Source organism: Cyprinus carpio, chromosome A5, assembly GCF_018340385.1.
Source record: "Cyprinus carpio isolate SPL01 chromosome A5, ASM1834038v1, whole genome shotgun sequence".
NCBI lineage: Eukaryota > Metazoa > Chordata > Actinopteri > Cypriniformes > Cyprinidae > Cyprinus > Cyprinus carpio.
This window is the reverse complement of record NC_056576.1, coordinates 32,561,753-32,584,525: the sequence shown is the minus strand read 5'-3', so window position 1 is coordinate 32,584,525 and position 22,773 is coordinate 32,561,753. Positions and strand designations below refer to the sequence as shown.

General features: G+C 36.7%; 1 protein-coding gene across 3 annotated transcripts in view; it reads left to right on the top strand.

The window, feature by feature from the left end:
* LOC122145089 (transmembrane protein 132E) overlaps window positions 1-22,773 on the top strand; it is a 307,669-nt gene that overhangs the window by 222,236 nt on the left and 62,660 nt on the right. For all 3 annotated transcript variants that reach the window (XM_042756937.1, XM_042756936.1, XM_042756935.1), the window contains one exon: window positions 699-1,626. In XM_042756937.1, coding sequence (XP_042612871.1) covers window positions 699-1,626 — 928 coding nt within the window. The remainder of the gene's footprint in view (window positions 1-698; window positions 1,627-22,773) is intronic.

The following is a 22,773-nucleotide window of genomic DNA, read 5'->3' as shown; positions in this document are numbered from 1 at the left end:
TCAACAATAGATCGGGCATCTAGTCTTAGGTAGTTAATCTTAGGAGCCCAAGAGATCAATGATGTCTTCTGTGTACAATATGTTATCGGACAAACCGTTGCATGCTATTCTATATCTCACCTCACTCTAAATAGTGAGAATTTCTGTTAAGATGACCAGCTTTGTCCTTTCATTGAAGCCAGTGTATTCACTATATGGATTTATTGCTTATTATTTGAATTTATACAAATCCATCTAATCTGAACCTCTCAATTTTGCATGCCATTAATCAGGGTCTATTGTCAGAGTCAACTGATCTCTTAAGGCATGCAAGGGAGAACAAGCATTAACTTTCTTGCAAATTGGAGAATATTTCCCTGCCACCAGCAGATACAGATTTTTTTTATGCAAAAATAAGCTGTAATAAAGCCAGCGCATTGTTATCTGTAATTTTGTAGTTGTTTTCCATCAAGAGCCACTTGCAGCAATGTAACTCAAGGGTCTTTCCCTGTAAAGCTGTGTGAGGTTCCCACTTAAATGCTCACTTAAGGGTTCAGTGTTGAGCAGGAGCAGGGTTCCATGAACTCTAGAGTTCCTGAATTCCTGAATCTGCTCTACTGAGTTTAAACCTTCGTGCTAGTTGTTCAAGTCCTTGGCTACACCAGTCTGTTGGTAGTGCATATTTAACCATATTTTTTCTTGTTTCTTTATCTTTGCAGTTGCTGGTAAAGTTTCCCCTACCAGTTCAGATGCCCTCTTCAGTGTCCCTGTTATTAGTACCACCTCCAGCCCACCAGAAGTTTACCTCCCTGCCAACTTTAAGCTCTCCAACACACAGTTGGCCTTCTTTCTCCAAGAGACCCGAGTTCCACCATATGGCAGCCAACGTGGACACCCTCTTCAGCGTTCAGAAAGCTTTGTGGTTTTTCAGACCAAGGAGCTGCCTGCAATCAACATCTCACTTGGACCTTTCACCCAAGACCAGACATTGTCCAAGGACCTCCTGCAGCCGTCAAGTCCTTTGGACATTCCTGGACGGGTGACAGTCAACTGGAAGGTCCGGGCCTTTATTGTACAAGCTAGAGTTTTTGCTAGTAATCCATTGGTTCAGGTGCTGTTCTATATTGCAGGACGGGACTGGGATGACTACAAGATTCAGGACAAGCTTCCATGTGTGAGACTGCATGCTTTTAGAGATGTCCGGGAGATCAAAACTTCCTGCAGGCTTCAAGGGAATCTGGCGCGGTGCTTGGCCCAGCTGGATCTCCCTTCCACATGGTTTAATGTTAATGTAGCACCACTGGGTCGCAGAAAGTTCTCAGGGACAGATGGGCTTGAATTAAGTGGGGAGACCCTTCAAGTAGAGCTTTACTATACCCTCCATGATCCAGATAGCAATGATGAATGTGGGGAGAGCTACCCACGCCAAGGAGGGGCATCCAGAGGGGAGAGCTCATCCCAACAACCCCTTCTCCGTATTGGGAGCATCAATTTGTACCAGCCCAGTCAGGAACAACTGGTGGTAGACAAACAGCTTGACAAGAACATCTTTCTGAGGCTACCAGAGAGGCCATTAAAGCCAGGAGAGACCCTCAACATCTACCTGCTTCTGGTCCCAAATTCTACTGTGGAGCAGTTTACACTCAAGTAAGGCCTGTTCTTATTTATTTATGCACGGGGTGGTCTAGCAGGGCTTATACTTAATAATAAGCAAATTCTTAAGTATAAGTTATTGCATAGTTTTTGTATACACACTGCTATTTGTGTATAGCTGTGCATATCCACCAAGTCAGGCTTTATTCCTGTGTCATTCATTGTCTCAATTTCTGCATGCTCCAGAGCTTTAAAAAAAAAAAAAATCTCATTGACTCCTTACAAGGTAAAAACTGATTTACAAGAGATGAGACACAAATCATAGAGGATCTAACTAAATCTCTAGTGTAGTGCCAGGCTTTAGGAGATTGTGAGAAGGATTCTGCTTTTCAAAGTAAAGACATAATGGGTATTAATTGACATCTGTTCAAATTAAATTTCTCGTGCGTTTGACCCAGTTCTTGTCGAATTAGGGCTAAGGGGATATGAGGCATATTTCTCATCTGGCCTGTGTGTTTTATTTTATTTCTCATCGTCAACAGAATAGGAAGGTTACGGTTATTGTGTAGTAAAATTATTATTTAAATCCTTGAAGACAGAGGAAAATTAGCCTTTTTTTCCTCAGATGAGAGAAATGGGAGGGGAGGTAGGATATTAGCCGCTCTTTGAGGCATGTCGAAGGAACACTTCATAAACAGAGTCTCTCTAATTGTAATGGAAACTCACAGACTTTAATTTAGAAATTCACCATGAATTAATTAGGCTTCGAAAACTCATTAACCCCAACAGGAGCTGGCAGAGCTGTGGTATAGCCTTAGCAAGTATAGTTCATTAAGTTTATCTGACATAGTCTGAACTTTAGTCTTTGTATCTACAGGGTGGACTGATTTTTTTTTTTTTTTTTTTTTTTTTTGTCTGACAGTCATTATGGGTCAGAAGACGTTGCAGTGTGTGCAGTATGTTTTTATTTGGACTGTATTTTTGTTAGGCTGTCTGGATTGCCACTATGCTGGAGATCAAGAATTGAAAAAAAAAAATGTAGGGATTGCAATTATTTTTTTACGTAAGCTGTCTTGGTATACTGACACCTAGTGGTGTGGATGCAGCATCACACTATGCCCTTTTTATGGTCAGACATGATTCATTTATTCAAGCAAAAAATCCCAGTAACAGGAATCTTGTTAAAATAAAGCAAGTAATATTCGTCTGGTCATACAGTATGTTCTTAACATGAATGTTTCAATGAGACAAATGTGGAAAAATATAACAGCTCTTATTAGGCTACTGATTATGAGTTAAACAGATTTTTCAAAAGTGCTGTTCATTTTTGTTTTAGTAAAACATTTTAATGAGACAAAAAAAAAAGTATTGAGCGCACTTTTAAAAATTCCTTTTCAGACATATAAATCAATATAATATGCCATATAGCCTTTAAAAGAAAACCCTGCTCAAATTATAGAGCAGATGTGGGCATATCACAGTGATGTGTCCAGATAGTGACAAAATACATTGTTGCTTGTCACTACAAGCATCATGATCCATTTTCTGAACCTAATCCTCTTTATGTTATGGCATATGTAGAGAATTATCCTTAGTTTGGAAGTGAAATCTAGGGGAGTTATCTTCATCCTTGGGGCATTTTGGCAAAAAGGGCCATCAGCCTGATTGATATTGTAAAGAAGCAGTTACCTAATTTCTGTTTCTTCATGAGGGAATGATTTAATACCTTTTTGCCAATCTAATATCTTCAATGAAAGTTCATCTGCAGTAGTTTTTCAGTTTGCTATGATATTAAATTCCAAACAGTAAATCTCTCTGACCTCATACTTTTATGCACTCGTATTGGAGATTTTGTGGTCCAATATGATGGCATTAATTCTCCAAGGAAAAGCTGAAGAGCAATAAAAGCTCAGGCAGAAAGAAAGGAGATGAAAGTCTGAAGCTGAGAGCTCCGAGCCAGTCAACTCAATGGGAGGTGAATTAAACTGTGCTGGGAGCCAAAAGTTGAGGGATACCAACAACAACAACAAAAAAAGGCTATTAAAGATATAATAAAGGAAGTCTTTAAATATGAATTAAGCTCAGTTGAAGTCACCACCCACTGCACATTCCTTCCCACCATCAGGTTCCTTTTATTACTATCATCCTTTTAAACTATCCTTAATAGTTTAAGACATTCAGCTGTTTTCATCTGTTTTTTTTTTATTTTTTATAGAGATTGCATCTTAAAGACATTAATCATGGAGAAATATTACATTTTGGATCTACAGTGTTGACCCGCTAGTCATCGCACAGTAAAAATAACTGGCTTACTATTGTAGAATGATCATGAAAAACAGTGTGTTGTACATCTAACAACTGAGAGAGAGAAAAAAATTATAATATTTGGGTCTGCCAGGGGGCTACTTCAGAGCTGTTGAAGCAATACAAGATTGTTGTGAGTATCTTATTAGCATTTAAATGTCTTTTAAATTAAATTGACTACTTTAGTATGTGTACAATCTGTTTCCAGCAATTCAGACAATCAGATGTTGTGAGGCAAAAGCCTGTGGCAACATTCAATCATTTGCTTAGCCAGGAAGTCACAAAACAATTCTAAATATAATGTTTTCAAGCTGAAAACAGAGCTGTTGAATTGTACGAAGACAGAATAGTTGGCATGTCACATTGGACTTTTTTATAGCCTAGACACTGCATAGCAACATTCTGAACACCTTAACAAAGCCAAAGCATTGTGGCGGTGAGATTGCACTTTTCATTCAGAAAGTGTGTAGGCTAAATCAAGTTCTGATCGCATTAGTTTTGGACCTTTTTGTCAATCCATGAAAACAAATTGCATCCACAAATCACATGAGGATTTGTTTAGCAAACAGTGAAGTAGTAATGGAAAAATAACATGCTTAACCTTCATCAACACTTCATGCCACCTAAATGGTTTTAAGTGATTGCCTAGCTCATCCTTTGCATACTGTACATATATAACCCTGTAAGGCTTGACATATGAAAGATAGTCAGAAAAATCAATCTTTTTGAAATGGAACAGGTTACTGAACCTTTAGAAAAAAGGAAAAGAAAAAAAGTTGGTAACATTTTTCTCCCTATAATTCATACGTCAGGCTTTTATGGCACATGCTAAATATTTGAGGAGGGAAAAAATAACTCTTCAGAGGCCCAAAATGAGCAAAAATATGCAATATTTAACGCAGTTGCTGATATTTACATGGCCAAAAAGTAAGGCCAGTCAGATCTCTGTAACAGTATAACATACTACTTTCATAAAATGCATATAATATCAACTGTTACTCTATATCTCCCAATAATATGTTTTAGTAAGGTTTAGTAAGATTGTTTTAGTAAGATTTAAGTTATTGTGTGGTGCAAAACATATAATGCAATGCAATTCAATGATGACTGAAAGATCCATGATCAATCCACAAACAAATGTTCCTCAAAAGCCTGATGTATAATTTTTGAAACTCACATTTTAAGAATATTTTTGATGTATAATCAAGTAAACCTAAGTTGCTTCAGTCTAGTAAGTGTTCATCTTGAAATGCATTCTAAACATAAAGCATACATATACTAAAAGACCTTTTACTTGCTAAAAAAGTATAAACTATCGCTCAGACACTGTGCAGAGGATTGTGTACAACAGGTTTTGCAGCAAAGTTTGATCATGTTGATGATTTTGAGGCCTTAGAAATTTGCATATAAAAAATGATACAGTAGGTTTTATTGGGTTAATGAATTCTGTTATCATAGTCTTTTGATCATGGCAGTATGCTGAGGATGAAACAATGTTTTCTGCATGTCTTTGTCATTATTATCTTACCTCTTAGAGATTTCATAAATTATTTTCATGAACTGGCATCCATTGTCTGAATATGCCAGAAATGATAGAGATGTTAACATTATCCTAATGAGAGGGCAGTGACCGCATGTTTCAGCTACAGCTCACATTCATCTATGACAAGATAAATGGAAAAAAATAACTTTTAAAGGTACACAAGAATGCCATTAGAGACAACAGAACGGCTGCAAGACACAAAACAATCCATGAGTTATCATGATGCAGAGGGTGAAGGTTATGAAAGCACATATATTACAAATCCCCCTCTTTGCCTGAAGGGCGAAAAGCTTGCATACTCCCCAAACCAGCACCCTAACACAATACACTCTCCTCACACAGACACAATTCAGAGTCATGCTCAACACGTCCAAGTGGAGAAGATTGAAGGTAATAGCGGTAGTTTGTAGTCTGACCACCGGTCGGTGTCCTGGAGAGGCAGTGCTGTTGCACGGGCTGTGAATGAGGAGCTAAAGAGTTTATTACAGTTTTGGGGTTAGGTGAGGTGTAGGTGACAAACAGGGCGGTGTCTAGGCTTTGGCTTCTGGGCTGTAAAGAGGAGACGGGATCTGCTGGGAGGAGTCACACTCAAACAGGACACTGCAGAGAATAGATGGGAGTAAGCGAATGTTAGTGTGGAATCACTCGATCATTGCTGCAGGGCCAGAGCGAGGTGCTTTCGGAGCCTCCCAAACAGCCACAAGTGATCAGTCTCCCTCCAGATCTTTGGGCAGGTTCTGGATACAGTGGATTATACTAGGGGATACTACTATGTGCTTTCAAGTTTGGAGACTTGAGAGGTTTTCAAAGCTTGAACTGAACTTGATCTGCAGCTATCAAATTTTCTACAGTTCGGCTTCAGCGCATTGCATGAAACTCTTTTTGTGTACCTGTGAAGTGATTCAAGTTGTGAAGTACCCGTTTAAAATGCAAAGAATTTGTGGAATATGGGACATTTTGTTGTTCAGGATTTGCCATGGATTCTCTGTTCACTTCGACTTGTCATTATGATAAGTATGTTTTTTTGTTACACAGATTTTTTGAGGGCAAATTCTGTAGTTGAATAGAGTGCATATGAATAGATTGTGCCCTCAAAAAAAAAAAAAGGCAGTCCCTTTTCTTACTGTAATTCCACCATACAAGTGGGTTTTTTCTATAGCTTTGAAAGATTTATACTACTATTTTTTAATTTTAGTCACAGGGCTATAAATATTACAGTTACTCTCCAAGTGTCTCCATTTCTCTCCAAGTACAGGGAGATTATGATCGGGCATATGACGTTTCAACAATAGATCGGGGCATCTTAGCTTAGGTAGTTAATCTTAGGAGCCACAAGAGATCAAGATGTCTTCTGTGTACAATATGTTATCGGACAAACCGTTGCATGCTATTCTATCTCACCTCACTCTAAATAGTGAGAATTTCTGTTAAGATGACCAGCTTGTCCTTTCATTGAAGCCAGTGTATTCCACTATATGGATTTATTGCTGTATCTATTTGAATTTATACAAATCCATCTAATCTGAAAAACCTCTAAATTTTGAATGCCATTAATCAGGGTCTATTGTCAGAGTCAACTGATCTCTTAAGGCATTGCAAGGGAGAACAAGCATAAACTTCTTGCAAATTGGAGGAATATTTCCCTGCCACCAGGCAGATACAGATTTTTTTATGCAAAAATGAAGCTGTAATAAAGCCAGCGCATTGTTATCTGTAATTTTGTTGTAGTTGTTTTCAGCATCAAGAGCCACTTGCAGCAATGTAAACTCAAGGGTCCAAGTTTTGCCCTGTAAAGCTGTGTGAGGTTCCCACTTAAATGCTCACTTAAGGGTTCAGTGTTGAGCAGGAGCAGGGTTCCATGAACTCTAGAGAGTTCCTGAATTCACTGAATCTGCTCTACGGAGTTTAAAACCTCTCGTCGCTCGTTGTTCAAGTCCTTGGCTACACCAGTTGTTGGTAGTGCATATTTAACCATATTTTTTCTGTTTCTTTATCTTTGCAGTTGCTGGTAAAGTTTCCCCTACCAGTTCAGATGCCCTCTTCAGTTGTCCTGTTATGTAGTACCTACTCCAGCCCACCAGAAGTTTACCTCCCGTGCCAACTTTAAGCTCTCCAACACACAGTTGGCCTTCTTTCCAAGAGACCCCGAGTTCCACCATATTGGCAGCCAACGTGGACACCCTCTTCAGCGTTCAGAAAAAGCTTTGTGGTTTTTCAGACCAAGGAGCTGCCTGCAATCAACATCTCACTTGGACCTTTCACCCAAGACCACGACATTGTCCAAAGGACCTCCGCAGCCGTCAAAGTCCTTTGGACATTCCTAGGACGGGTGACAGTCAACTGGAAGGTCCGGGCCTTTATTTGTACAAGCTAGAGTTTTTGCTAGTAATCCATTGGTTCAGGTGCTGTTCTATATTGCCAGGACGGGACTGGGATGACTACAAGATTCAGGACAAGTTCCATGTGTGAGGATTGCATGCTTTTAGGAGATGTACCGGGAGATCAAAACTTCTGCAGGCTTCAAGGGAAGGAATCTGGCGCGGTTGGGGCTTGGCCCAGCTGGATCTCCCTTCCACAGGGTTTAATGTTAATGTAGCACCACTGGGGTCGCAGAAAGTTTTTCAGGGACACGATGGGCTTGATATTAAGTGGGGAGAAATCCCTTCAAGTAGAGCTTTAATATACCCCTCCATGATCCAGATAGCAATGATGAATGTGGGGGAGAGCTACCCACGCCAAGGAGGGGCATCGCCAGAGGGGCGAGCTCATCCCAAGCAACCCTTCTCCGTATGGGGGAGCATCAATTTGTACCAGCCCAAGTCAGGAAACAATGGTGGTAGACAAACAGCTTGACAAGAACATCTTTCTGAGGCTACAGAGAGGCCATTAAAGCCAGGGAGAGGACCCGTCAACAATCTACCTGATTTGGTCCCAATTTACTGGGAGCAGTTTACACCTCAAGTAAGGCCGTTCTTATTTATTTATGCACGGGGTGGTCTTTAGCAGGGCTATAACTTAATAATAAGCAAGATCTTAAGTATAAGTTATTGCATAGTTTGTTGTATACACACTGCTATTTGTGTATAGCTGTGCATATCCACCAAGTCAGGCTTTATTCCCTGTGTCATTCATTGTCTCAATTTCTGCATGCTCCAGAGCTTTAAAAAAAAAAAAAAATCTCATTGACACTCCTTACAAGGTAAAAACTGATTTACCAAGAGATGAGGAAACAAATCATAGAGGATCTAAACTAAATCTCTAGTGTAGTCGCCAGGCTTAGGAGATTGTGAGAAGGATTCTGCCTTTCAAAGTAAAGATCATAATGGGTTATAATTGACATCTGTTCAAATAAATTTCTCGTCTGCGTTTGTGACCCAGTTCTTGTCGAATTAGGGCTAAGGGGATATGAGGCATATTTCTCATCTGGCCTGTGGTGTTTTATTTTATTTCTCATCGTTTCAACAGAATAGGAAGGTTACGGTTATTGTGTAGTAAAATTATTATTTAAATCCTTGAAGACAGAGGAAAATTAGCTTTTTTTTCCTCAGAGAGAGAAATGGGAGGGGAGGTAGTGATATTAGCCGCTACTTTGAGGCATGTCGAAGGAAACACTTCATAAACAGAGTCTCTCTAATTTAATGAAAACTCACAGACTTTAATTTAGAAATTCACCATGAATTAATTAGGCTTCGAAAACTCATTAACCCCAACAGGAGCTGGCAGAGCTGTGGTATAGCCTTAGCAAGTATAGTTCATTAAGTTTATCTGACATAGTCTGAACTTTAGTCTTTGTATCTACAGGGTGGACTGATTTTTTTTTTTTTTTTTTTTTGTCTGACAGTCATTATGGGTCAGAAGACGCCGGTGCAGTGTGTGCAGTATGTTTTTTATTGGACTGTATTTTTGTTAGGCTGTCTGGATTGCCACTATGCGTGGAGATCAAGAAATTGAAAAAAAAAAAATGTAGGGGATGGCAATTATTTTTTTAACGTAAGCTGTCTTGGTTATACTGACACCTAAGTGGTGTGGATGCAGCATCACACTATGCCCTTTTTATGGTCAGACATGATTCATTTATTCAAGCAAAAAATCCCAGTAACAGGAATCTGGTTGTGTAAAAATAAGCAAGTAATATTCGTCCTGGTCATACAGTATGTTCTTAAACATGAACTGTTTCAATGAGACAACGATGTGGAAAAAATATAACAGCTCTTATTAGGCTACTGATTATGAGTTAAACAGATTTTTCAAAAGTGCTGTTCATTTTTGTTTTAGTAAAACATTTTAATGAGACAAAAAAAAAAGTATTGAGCGCACTTTTAAAAATTCCTTTTCAGACATATAAATCAATATAAATGGCCATCCTATAGCCTTTAAAAGAAAACCCTGCTCAAATTATAGAGCAGATGTGGGCATATCACAGTGATGTGTCCAGATAGGGGACAAAATACATTGTTGCTTGTCACTACAAGCATCATGATCCATTTTCTGAACCCTAATCCTCTTTATGTTTATGGCATATGTAGAGAATTTAGTCCTTAGTTTGGAAGTGAAATCTAGGGGAGTTATCTTTCATCCTTGGGGCATTTTGGCAAAAAGGGCCATCAGCCGTGATTGATATTGTAAAGAAGCAGTTTGTACCCATAATTTCTGTTTCTTCATGAGGGGGGGGGGGGGGGGATGATTTAATACCTTTTTGCCAATCTAATATCTTCAATGAAAGTTCATCTGCAGTAGTTTTTCAGTTTTGCTCATGATATTAAATTCCACAAACAGTAAATCTCTCTGACCTCAATACTTTGTATGCACTCGTATTGGAGATTTGTGGGTCCAATATGATGGCATTAATTCTCCAAGGAAAAGCTGAAGAGCAATAAAGCTCAGGCAGAAAGAAAGGAGATGAAAGTCTGAAGCTGAGAGCTCCGAGCCAGTCAACTCAATGGGAGGTGAATAACCACTGTGCTGGGAGCCAAAAGTTGAGGGATACCAACAACAACAACAAAAAAAGGCTATTAAAGATATAATAAAGGAAGTCTTTAAATGATGAATTAAGCTCAGTTGAAGTCACCACCCACTGCACCATTCCTTCCCACCATCGGTTCCTTTTATTACTATCATCCTTTTAAACTATCCTTAATAGTTTAAGGACATTCAGCTGTTTTCATCTGTTTTTTTTTTTTTTTTTTTTTGTCTTTTTTTTTTTTTTTGTTATTTTTTATAGAGATTGCATCTTAAAGACATTACATCATGGAGAAATATTTACATTTTGGATCTACAGTGTTGACCCGCTAGTCATCGCACAGTAAAAATAACTGGCTTACTAATTGTAGAATGATCATGAAAAACAGTGTGTTGTACATCTAACAACTGAGAGAGAGAAAAAAATTATAATATTTGGGTCTGCCAGGGGGGCTACTTCAGAGCTGTTGAAGCAATACAAGATTGTTGTGAGTATCTTATTAGCATTTAAATGTCTTTTAAATTAAATTGACTACTTAGTATGTGTACAATCTGTTTTCCAGCAATTCAGACAATCAGATGTTGTGAGGCAAAAGGCCTGTGGCAACATTCAATCATTTGCTTAGCCAGGAAGTCACAAAACAATTTTCTAAATATAATGTTTTCAAGCTGAAAACAGAGCTGTTGAATTGTAAACGAAGACAGACTAGTTTGGCATGTCACATTGGACTTTTTTAGAGCATAGACACTGCATAGCAACATTCTGAACACATCCTTAACAAAGCCAAAAGCATTGTGTGGCGGTGAGATTGCACTTTTTCATTCAGAAAGTGTGTAGGCTAAATCAAGTTCTGATCGCATTAGTTTTTGGACCTTTTTGTCAATCCATGAAAACAAAATTGCATCCACAAATCACATGAGGATTTGTTTAGCAAACAGGGAACGTAGTAATGGAAAAACTAACATGCTTAACCTTCATCAACACTTCATGCCACCTAAAATGTTTTAAGTGATTGCCTAGCTCATCCTTTGCATACTGTACATATATAACCCTGTAAGGCTTGACATATGAAAGATAGTCAGAAAAATCAATCTTTTTGAAATGGAACAGGTTACTGAACCTTTAGAAAAAAGGAAAAGAAAAAAAGTTGGTAACATTTTTCTCCCTATAATTCATACGTCAGGCTTTTATGGCACATGCTAAAATATTTGAGGAGGGAAAAAATAACTCTTCAGAGGCCCAAAATGAGCAAAAATATGCAATATTTAACGCAGTTGCTGATATTACATGGCCCAAAAAGTAAGGGCCAGTCAGAGATCTCTGTAACAGTATAACACATACTACTTTCATAAAATGCATATAATATCAATGTTACTCTATATCTCCCAATAATATATGTTTTAGTAAGGTTTAGTAAGATTGTTTTAGTAAGATTTAAGTTATTGTGTGGTGCAAAAACATATAATGCAATGCAAATTCAATGATGACTGAAAGATCCATGATCAATCCACAAACAACTATGTTCCTCAAAAGCCTGATGTATAATTTTTGAAACTCACATTTTAAGAATATTTTTGATGTATAATCAAGGTAAACCTAAGTTGCTTCAGTCTAGTAAGTGTTCATCTTGAAATGCATTCTAAACATAAAGCATACATAGACTAAAAGACCTTTTACTTGCTAAAAAAGTATAAAACTATCGCTCAGACCAACTGTGCAGAGGATTGTGTACAACAGGTTTTTTGCAGCAAAGTTTGATCATGTTGATGATTTTTGAGGCCTTAGAAATTTGCATATAAAAAATGATTACAGTAGGTTTTATTGGGTTAATGAATTCTGTTATCATAGTCTTTTGATCATGGCAGTATGCTGAGGATTGATGAAAACAATGTTTTCTGCATGTCTTTGTCATTATTATCTTACCTCTTAGAGATTCATAAATATTCTTCATGAACTGGCATCCATTGTCTGAATATGCCAGAAATGATAGAGATGTTAACATTATCCTAATGAGAGGGCAGTGACCGCATGTTTCAGCTACAGCTCACATTCATCTATGACAAGATAAATGGTAGTATATGAGAGAACAGTAACTTTTAAAGGTACACAAGAATGCCATTAGAGACAACAGAACGGCTGCAAGACACAAAACAATCCATGAGTTATCATGATGCAGAGGGTGAAGGTTATGAAAGCACATATATTACAATTACTCCGAGAGAGGTTTAATCCTCTGGAGTCTAAGGGTATTTTTGGGGCCTGGAGAAGTTTTGTCATGCCCTGACATTTGTGCTTTTTTCAGTTTCTTATAAATATCTAAATGGCTAAAGTCTAATCTCACTGGTAATCAGCACAAACTAGGCTATAATAATATGTGAGCAGCATGTATGTACATGATTGTGTTTTTGAGAAAAAAAATGTTATGCGTGGTTAGTGAAAAACTAAAAAATGTTAAATCACTTGAAAAAGGCAATAAAACACATACAGAAAATTGGTTCCCAGGAATTTTGAGAACTGGAGCTTGTAGCCTAGAATTTTTTTTTTTTTTCTAAATGATGTGAAAATCATCTTGTTTACTCACTTACAGAAAAACAATATATTGATTTGAATTTTCTAAGACACTTTTTGTTGGTAAAAGTCATATGCGAGTAGGCGTCAACTATCATGAATTCACACCTGAGAAGACAAAGGCCTGCATAATGAGCTGCATAATGAGCCATTCAGTCAGCTGTGTCACTGAGAGGTATGAGTTACAAGAAAGAATGTGAGGACAAAATAAATCTATATAATTTTATGTTTGTAGTTTATTTAGAATATATTTAATTATCCCCACAACATAACTTAATATTCACTTGTGAGTGCAGTTAAACAGTTTATTAGGAACAATCAAAGCTGACTTTCAAAACTGAATTTTTTGCTATCATTACTCCAGTCACACACATCCTTCAGAAATCCTTTTAACAATCTTATTTTCTACAAAAAAACATTTATTGTTATTATTATCATTATTATTATTATTATTATTATTATTATTATTATTGTTATTATTAATGTTGAAAAGAGCTGAGAATATTTTTTTTCAGGTTTTTTAGGGGGGATAAATTGAAAGAACAGCATGATTGTTACATTTGTTACAGTTACATTTATTGTTACATTTATATATTTACATCAAGCTTTTGAATGGTATAGTAGTGTATATCGTTATTGAAACTTCATAATATTTCACTTGATTATACATTTAGTCAGGAATTATAGTTTGGAAAAAAGTCTTTGGAAAAAAAGTCGTCTAACTAGTAAAATGTTTACACGTTATGTGAAATCTAGTACAAGTATATAAATAAATAAAAAGAGCACTTACTCATGTTTATGATCTCTGCTGAAATAAAGTGCTTCATTCTTTTTTCTGAGGAAATCCAAATCTCAAATCCTCAACCACATGACATCTTTTTGGGGTGATTTATGTCTTATTCCTCTCATCGCGAAGCAAACAGTAAAATAATAAAAACTTAAAGAACAATCTCGCTGCGTTGTCTTTCTGTTGTGTGGGCGTATTCAAAAGCCGCGCGCTTCAGTGAAAACATTTGAATCTCAAAAGCGCGCTCGGCGCGGTGGGCGTGGTCGCATTATAAGATAATGAAGGGAGACGTGAAAAACGGACATCGCGTGGTTTTCATATGGATTACTTTATCACAGAATATTTGTTTTCAGCAGCACTTGTTTAGTTTTAAAGGTAGACATGTCAGGCTTTCTATAGATATCTCTCTCATGTCTCTTCGTTGAGTATTCACTGAGTTACAGTTCATTTTAATGACGCATTGTATCTGAAGATCAGCGCAGACAAAGGCTGCAGACAGCACTCCTTGTTTGTTATCTTTATTTTATAAGTGCACAAAGTGTTTTGTTGTTATTATGTCTGTATACAAAAAAAAGTAGACCCTTTACAGATTCGATTGATGTATTGCACTTATCTGTACGATCAAAACTGAAAGTGTAATTTAAGTTCTTAACAAGAACATCAATACAAAACACCAAAAAACGCGTATACGCGTTAATCGACCCCACAAATAGTCCTTTTTTTTCCTCTCAAAAAACTACATTGCCTGAAGGTCGTGTATCGTCGCCTCGTGCTCTATAGCTCATTGTGTTCAGTGAGCCCTGTTCTCCCCACGCTTCTTATAGGATGTGTCATTGCTGTCCCCACGTCTGATTGGGTGACTCAACAGGGTGTCACCTCAGCGCTGCTATGCTCTGCTGGTCAGCCACATCTAGCCACGTCACACTCGCTCTCATCAATGAAGGAATGTGCCCACAATGCCCCATTCCACGCCCTGCTGACATTGGCCACTACTGACTGACCCCATGTTCTCATATCTTTATAGCCATCACTTTGCTTTTTACTTCTGCCATAATATTGTTTAATTAAATGCACCACCTATGCGAGCATTCACCTCAAGCTTGTAGTTATTTGTGCCTTATGAGGAAACATTTAGCAACAGTTAGCATTGAGGAAGTGACTTTTCTTCATGTGATTGAAAGTAATTAAGCAACAGGCAAGTGGCTGGCTACATTTACAAGCTGTTAACCACTATATTGAAGCTATTTAAACAAACAGTATAGTGTATTTAATAATAATTCTAAGTAATTATTTATTCTACTTAAACTATATACAATTCATATAATGAAATGAATAAGGGTGATATTTATTTGGCTCAAAAACAGTGAGGGTTTTTGAAATTAATGAATCAATCTTGAGTGTTAGCATTAAACTTGACCAGATAATTTAAAATTGTTTGACTTTTAAATGTTTGATCAAAAAATAATAAATGAAAATATAATGATTTAGTCCACTTAAACGCAGCCCATCCACATATGCAACACATCCACATTTTAAAATCCAAGCAACAAATTACAGATATAAACAAGTCCCAGCTATAAATTTTGTTTTGATTTTCTATAATCCAGTACAGTGATTTATTCACAATGAGATAATGAGGCTGTAGAGCAAGGGTGTCCAATCCTGCTCCTGGAGGGCCACTGTTCTGCAGAGTTCAGCTCCAACCCCAATCAGTCACACCTAAATCAGCTGATCAAATGCCTTAAGCTGCATCACAGATGTTTCCTACCTTCTACTTGAAAATAAGGCAATATACGTCGTTTGAAGTCGGACATCTAACTTGTGAATTCGGGGCAGATCGATCAACCCTCCCGACCTCAGCGAGACGCATTATTTGATGTCACTGCATCCAACGAGCATAGTGTAGAGCTACCTTGTTAAACTTAAAAACATTACACATTAGGTTTATAAAATGATATCTTAATTTTTGATTTTCATCAGCTGTTTTTAAAACGAACGACAGCATTTATTTATTTTTTTATTTTTTTTCTGTTTTTGCTATAATTGACATAAATGAAATGTTCTTGTGTCATGGTGACATCATGAGATCAAAATGTTAACATGGCATGTGATTGACTGGAACTCACAGAGTTTGAAGTGGGACATTTCGACTCTGTTGTTCCCACTTCCAACCTCGTCTGGAACGGGACATTACTAGGCATACTAGAAATGTCCAGGCAGGTGTGTTGAGGCATGTTGGAGCTAAACTCTGCAGGACAGTGGCCCTCCAGTTTGGAGACCCCTGTTGTAGACTTTTGACAGAACATCAGTTACTACAACGAAACATAAACAGTATTAACGGAAGAGGTCTTTTGCCTGTAGACTGTTTTCTATGATTTTGTTAGAACTAAAGATATAGAATTTTTAAATGCTAGCTGTAACATTTAGGAACTGCTAATCGACAGTTTGAAATGCAACATGACATTTATTATACCCGAAGGAGAAAGGTCTCTTGTTCTCTCCCGTGCCTCTTATTCTTCAGAAGATAAATCGAAGTGCTAAATCAGACAGATTTCAACTGCAGTCATCATCCTCTCAATTTACATACTTTAGTAAAGGCCGAGTGTCCCACCTCTCGCATACCGCCAAACTTACACCGATTTGGCGCACAAGGTCAGGTGCATGTTTACTTAACTATCCTTTAGATCATACCAAAGCCTTTTGATTTACAGTGTATCACACATAAAATTACTCAGTGAGCTTAAGGGTTTGTTAACTTAAGCAACAATTTTCAAGACCTTGATGTTTGGTATTCTAATGTGGTCTTTGGAGAAATTAATTCAGAGCTTTACTCAAATAAAACTTGTGTAAAGCAATAGAACTGCTGTCACCTGAGGATGCCACTTAATTTTTATGTTTGCAATAGCAGTATTGGCAAAACAGTACGGTTTACTTGCAAAGTTCTTTTGCTCATAAAACACGGCCATCTTTGCCATCAAGGATTATATCATTACAGCAAATTGGTCATGCAGCACCATTCTGTCAGTCAATTGAAATCTTATCGCGCTACATTTACGACATTTTCTTCCCAGCTTGGCTAAGTCTGACCAAGACAGAAGCTTAACCCTTCTCACGACACTAACCAACATATGTTTCACTGTTGTGAAACAGGTTTTTAAATTGACCTCATGCAAATACAGTACAGGTCAAAAGTTTGGAAACATTACTATTTTTAATGTTTTTGAAAGAACTTTCTTCTGCTCATCAAGCCTGCATTTATTTGATCAAAAATACAGAAAAAAATGTAATATTGTGATATATTATTACAATTTAAAATAATTGTTTTTAAATTTATTATACTTTAAATTATCATTTATTTCTGTGATGCAAAGCTGAATTTTTAGGATCATTATCACATGATCCTTTAGAAATCATTCTAATATGATGATTCATTATCAAAGTTGGTAACAGTTCTGCTGCTTAATATTTTTTCAGATCATGTGATACTTTTTTAGGATACTTTGATGAATAAAAAGTAAAAAAAAAAAAAAAAAAAAAAAAAAAAAAGCTATGTTTTTAAAATATAAATATTTTGCAATAACAATATACACTACTGGTCAGTAATTTGGGGTCAGTAATTTTTTTTCTTTTTTTTTTTTTTAAATAAAATCAAAAAAAATATACAACAAGGATGTGTAAAATTGATAAAAAGTGATAGTAAAGAAAATATATTATTAGAATTTTTTTTTTATTTTTGAATAAATGCAGTTCTTTTTAACCTTTTATCATCAAATATATTAGACAGCAGAACTGTTTCCAACACTCATAATAAATCAGAATATTAGAATGATTTATAAAATGATCATGTGATAGACTGGATGTTACATGTGACACTGAAGGCTGGAGTAATGATGCTGAAAATTCAGGCTTTGCATCACAGGAATAAATTATTTTTTTAAAGTATATTCAAATAGAAAACTACTATTTTAAGTTGTAATAATATTTCACAATATTACATTTTTTTCTGTATTTTTTATAAAATAAATACATACATAAATATAAAAAAATAATTCATTCAAAAACATTAAAAATAGTAATGTTTCCAAACTTTTGACCTGTACTGTACATCACAGTCAGATCACAGATACAGTTTCCAATTTCCCTGATACAGTTTCAGATATGCAACCACAGACATGAAAGTTAGCTAGAGCCAGTGTTTTACCACTATTAACATTATTACCACTATTATTATTATTAATAATAATAATAGTGTACTTTACACTGTAATATACTGTGCATGTGACCAGCAGGAACTTCACTGTTGTATATCGAAGCCACAAATAGGTCCACTCTTGGGGGACCCTTCTAAATCATACAATGACAAATTGGACACCCATATGGTCTTGTGGACCATGGACACGTACAATCAGAGGTTAAGGAAACAAGTAAAAATGCAATTGTAAAGGGCTAGTGCTAACTGTGCTGTTTTACAGAAAATTGGAGTTTAATGACCCCATCATTTTAGCTGGTTAGTCAGGAAGAATAGCTGGCTACAAACCTTAAAGGAGCATTGCGTAGGTTCTGAAATTTCTAACCGTTACTGACACCAGTGGCCGTTAGAGGAACTGCAGCCAGTCTCATGCTCGTTCTCAGTGCGCACGCTCTCTCTTTTTGCCACACTAGATACGGTTTTTTTTTTTTTTTTTTTTTACTTACGACGAGGAGTGTCCGTGGGTGTCTGAATTGTGCTGCCGGAGGCTGGTCACTTCTTTCCATCCACAGAGTCCATCTGAAAACACTATTGCCGCTGCTTACTATAATGGCTGGCGTGCCGTACAGTTGTAAGCCCAAGTAGACGAGAACGCGCATGACGTCGCATTTTGTGAATTTTCGCGCCAATTCGGGCCCGACTCCTCCACACACAATTGAGCCTACAGGCTGATAGAGGCAACCGTGGTGGACAGTCGAGGTGTCATTCTTGTTTTTACATCATGGTTGCTCATACATGTACAAATGAAAACTCTATCTTAAAGATTTTTTTAAGTAAAAACCTCCACATAACTCCTTAAAAAAAAAAAAAAAAAAAACCAGTTCGGCACTGCTGAGAGATCTTCTTAGGCTGGCTTCTTCCCCTCCAATTTCCTTTTTCAACAGGAAACATGGTAACACAGGAAAGAACTGTGCTCTACAAGTAATTTAATGGGCTGTATTCTTGTATTTGTATTCTTTTTGTTTGTGGAGTGAAGCATTCAATTGATATTCATAAACATGTTAGGACATTGGAAGCCCAGAGGGCAGTTACTGGAAAATGTAGGTTTTGTAGCAATTGTATATTTATTTCTCTAAGCGTGTTACAAATATGACAACACATATTAAACAGTCAAAAAGCTTACAAACATTAAAACGTAGAAAATTAATGAAGTGGAGGGGTTAAGAAATGAGTATAATTTTTACTTTAGATGAGTATGTACACTTTCCTCTCAGTAATAAAATAAACACAACAAAAATGAGAAAACGGCATGCATTTTTTATAGAAAGTCACATCATATTTATTTATGGCATTTTGTTCAATAGATTGCTTAAAAGCAAGCAGCTTTACAGTATCAGTGTCTCATTTAATCAGAAGCACAACTTCATTTTCCACTATAAAGCGGCTTTCCAGTGTATTCATGTTTTCACATGCAGAGATCTTACCTCAACAGACGAAATGAGCCAGAAAAGAGTTCCACATAAAAGAAAGTGGGGCCTCTGCGCACACCTCCTATTACGTTATCGTCACAGACCAATGGTAGTACAAAGGTGTTTTGCAGCTGGAGTGAACTTTTCCGGAGGGTTTGCTTTGGTAAGCCATTTCAAAACTCAAAAAACAAACTTCGTTTTGGCATGATTTTGTTTGAAATGATGTCACATCAGTTCGTTCTTCGTTTTCATTTGAAGTACACTATATTGGGCCTTTAGCTTACCAAGTAACTGGCCAGAGAGTAGAGTCATTATAGCTATAAAGAAGTATATAAAGAATACTACAACTCTTTGTGTTGAATAATTGGTTAATTGGTCATGAAATTGATCTTACACAAATCTAGTATTGTGTTGCCAATAACTTTATTTCCATTCATCTCTGCTACATTCTGACAGTGTGAGGTGTACAAATGAGCTACTGTGCTTAAAGGTTAAAGTGTGTAAATGTAACTTGCTATTTTTCCAGTTTAATATGTAGGCAACTATAACAAAGGTTGATCTCCCAGAAAAAGTGTAATCATTATCAAAACATTGCTCTGTTTGTTTGAGTGTCCCCACTAGCCCAACGCTGAAACTTGATGTGTACTGTACTTGCGGTTTTGCGTTTTGTCCTTGAAGTCCACAAGACCCCAGGGTGTCCCATTTGACATTTTAGGTTTTGGAAGGGTGCTCATAAGCACTCCATTGTGGCTACTATGTGCCCTTGATGTACTATTTTGCCAATGCTAGCTCCACAACGAACTTCTAACCAACAGTTTGTGCAGCATTAGGTCATGACCACAAGAACTTAGGGCAGTATTTAGGACAGGGCCTAAGTCTGTAGAAGAACATTGTTGAATTAATACACCAAGGATACACAACAACTCACGTTAACCTCTACTTTAAAGGTGACTTTGCAAAGATGGCTCTTTGTCTAGTCTATCAGAGTAACTTCTCAATCTATAAGTCAGTCATCTTGAAAATATGTTTTAGTATTATTTATATACTACTATAATATTTATTCATATTTAGAATGACCTTTTTTATATTTTATTTTATTTTATTTTATTTTATTTTATTTTATTTTATTTTATTTTATTTTATTTTATTTTATTTTATTTTATTTTATTTTATTTATTTTATTTTATTTTTGCATTTGCATTTGCATTTGCATTTGCATTTGCATTTGCATTTGCCCATTGTTGACCTTCGTGAATTCTGCCAGAAAATACATACAGCTGATGGTAGGGCCCTATCATTTCTGTGATGCAGAAAAGGCAGACAAAATCGCAGATTCCACTCATAAAATGGAATTTATTGTGGAATGTGGAATGTAATGGAATTTGGGAAATTTTGGAGGATTAACCAAGTGGGTTTGTACACTTAATCAAATTGCAATATTGGCTAGTCAAATATTTATTGTAGGTCTTTAATTTTTAATATTTATTATTTTATTTGAATACTTCAGTATTTTTATTTCAATGAAGAAAATAGATTTGAATAGTTTTAGCAACATTACACTGTCTTGAGAAACAAATGAAAATGCCTTTATGCATGCATCTGAAAAAAAAAAAAAAAAAACATGAGTGGTAAATGAGTGGTTTACCATTTTTATCCCAAACCATCCACATTTTACAATTCTTACAGTCTGTCTATCATGCAGAAGTGCTTATGTACTTTTCCCACTCCTTGTAGTTGCTCAACATCATCTACCATTACCACAGCGAGAGGGGCTCTGAGTACAATAGGCAGTTTCAACCCATTTTTGCCTGAGCATTTTCTATGCACTGGTTTCTTAGGCTCCCTGAAGCCATTTAATTTTCATGTTTTTGATCTTGCATTTTTGTGCAGATCAATAAAATCTCAAAAGAAGCCTTCTAAGCCCTCAACCCCCCTTCTCGCAAACTCTCACACTAGAAGAAGTGGTCTATGCCTCTGATGTCTTTACAACTATTGTTTTTTCTTCAATATCTCAGGAGGATCCAAGGTGCAAATTTCTGGGTGCTGTTACAAAATACTTTCAGTCATTTTAGCACCTATTCAAACTCATTTTGCTGTCACACAGATGACATAAAATTGTGCATATGATTTATCCTCTATTCCATGGCACTGTTCTGTTGACACAAACAATAGCATGGTCAGATGGCCACTGGCTGATACTGATATTGATTCCCGTGTGCACGTGACACTTTTCGCAGTGCCAAGGATTGTCCATTGACTGAGCCTCCAAATCATTACATGTACCGGCAGATAGATCCCGCAAATTAAATATCTTATATGAATACTAGACTGTGCGATGTGCAGTGGTGTGTGTGTGGGTATATGCTTATATCAGACTGGGTGGATGCATGCTAAAGGTGACATTATAAATGCTTTTTTCATCCTAGTGTTGGCACGTAGTCTAAAAACGATGCAATGCAAATATATTGAGATCTCCAGTTACATGCCTGTGCTAATTACACTCTTGAACTCAGCCCCCTTATTGGCGTGTTAGAAACACCTGTGTGATAAATGCTCTCTGCCGTGCGCTGTAGATGGTTGTCATTAAGCCGAGATGGTTGGATATTTATATATGTCTCTGAGCTGGTCTCTTTATTAGCCAATTATCAAAGACTGAAAGGTCATACAGTTTTTTGTATTCTGCTGTAGTACTTGTCGAAAGGGCATATTTATTAGAAAGCCTGTGGTAGGTGTTGCTAGTGTCACTTCGTTTTTTCCGGTGATTACCATGGTGTTACTCTATGCCAAGCCATCCAGTTGGTAATTGTACCACTGCAGGATATATATATATATATATTTTTCATGATTGAATTCATTATGACTCATTGGAGGTCCACACAGAAGCTGTTCCCTCGAACTCTGCAGACCTAATTGGGACGCTAATCGTTCAAAGTTCTCCACATTGTCCTCCTTTTCTGTTTCTATATATTGTAACATCTAATTATGCTTCCATCTACTAAGATACTTTAGTCAGTGTAGACACACCATATTTCATTTGACGCCACTGAAAACAAGACTCTCCTCCATACAAATACAGACTAATCATTTGGTAGTACAGTCTTAAGGGTCTTTGTTAGATATAATTCTCACAACTCATGTATTCCAAAGTCTCTCATCCTCTGGAAATGGTTTGGAAAGATGTATTTTCAATATTTCATTGACTGAATAATCAACATCCAGCAGTACAATCAATTGAATAAAACTGGTCTTGGACAGCCTTACCTGTATTCGGAGTTAATTATGGCATATATCTTGATAGATAGGCATGAGGGCTGTATTCTGATTTTACTATGTTTAATTCCATTCCATAGATATTCTTAAATTATGTTTCCGTTCAATGGC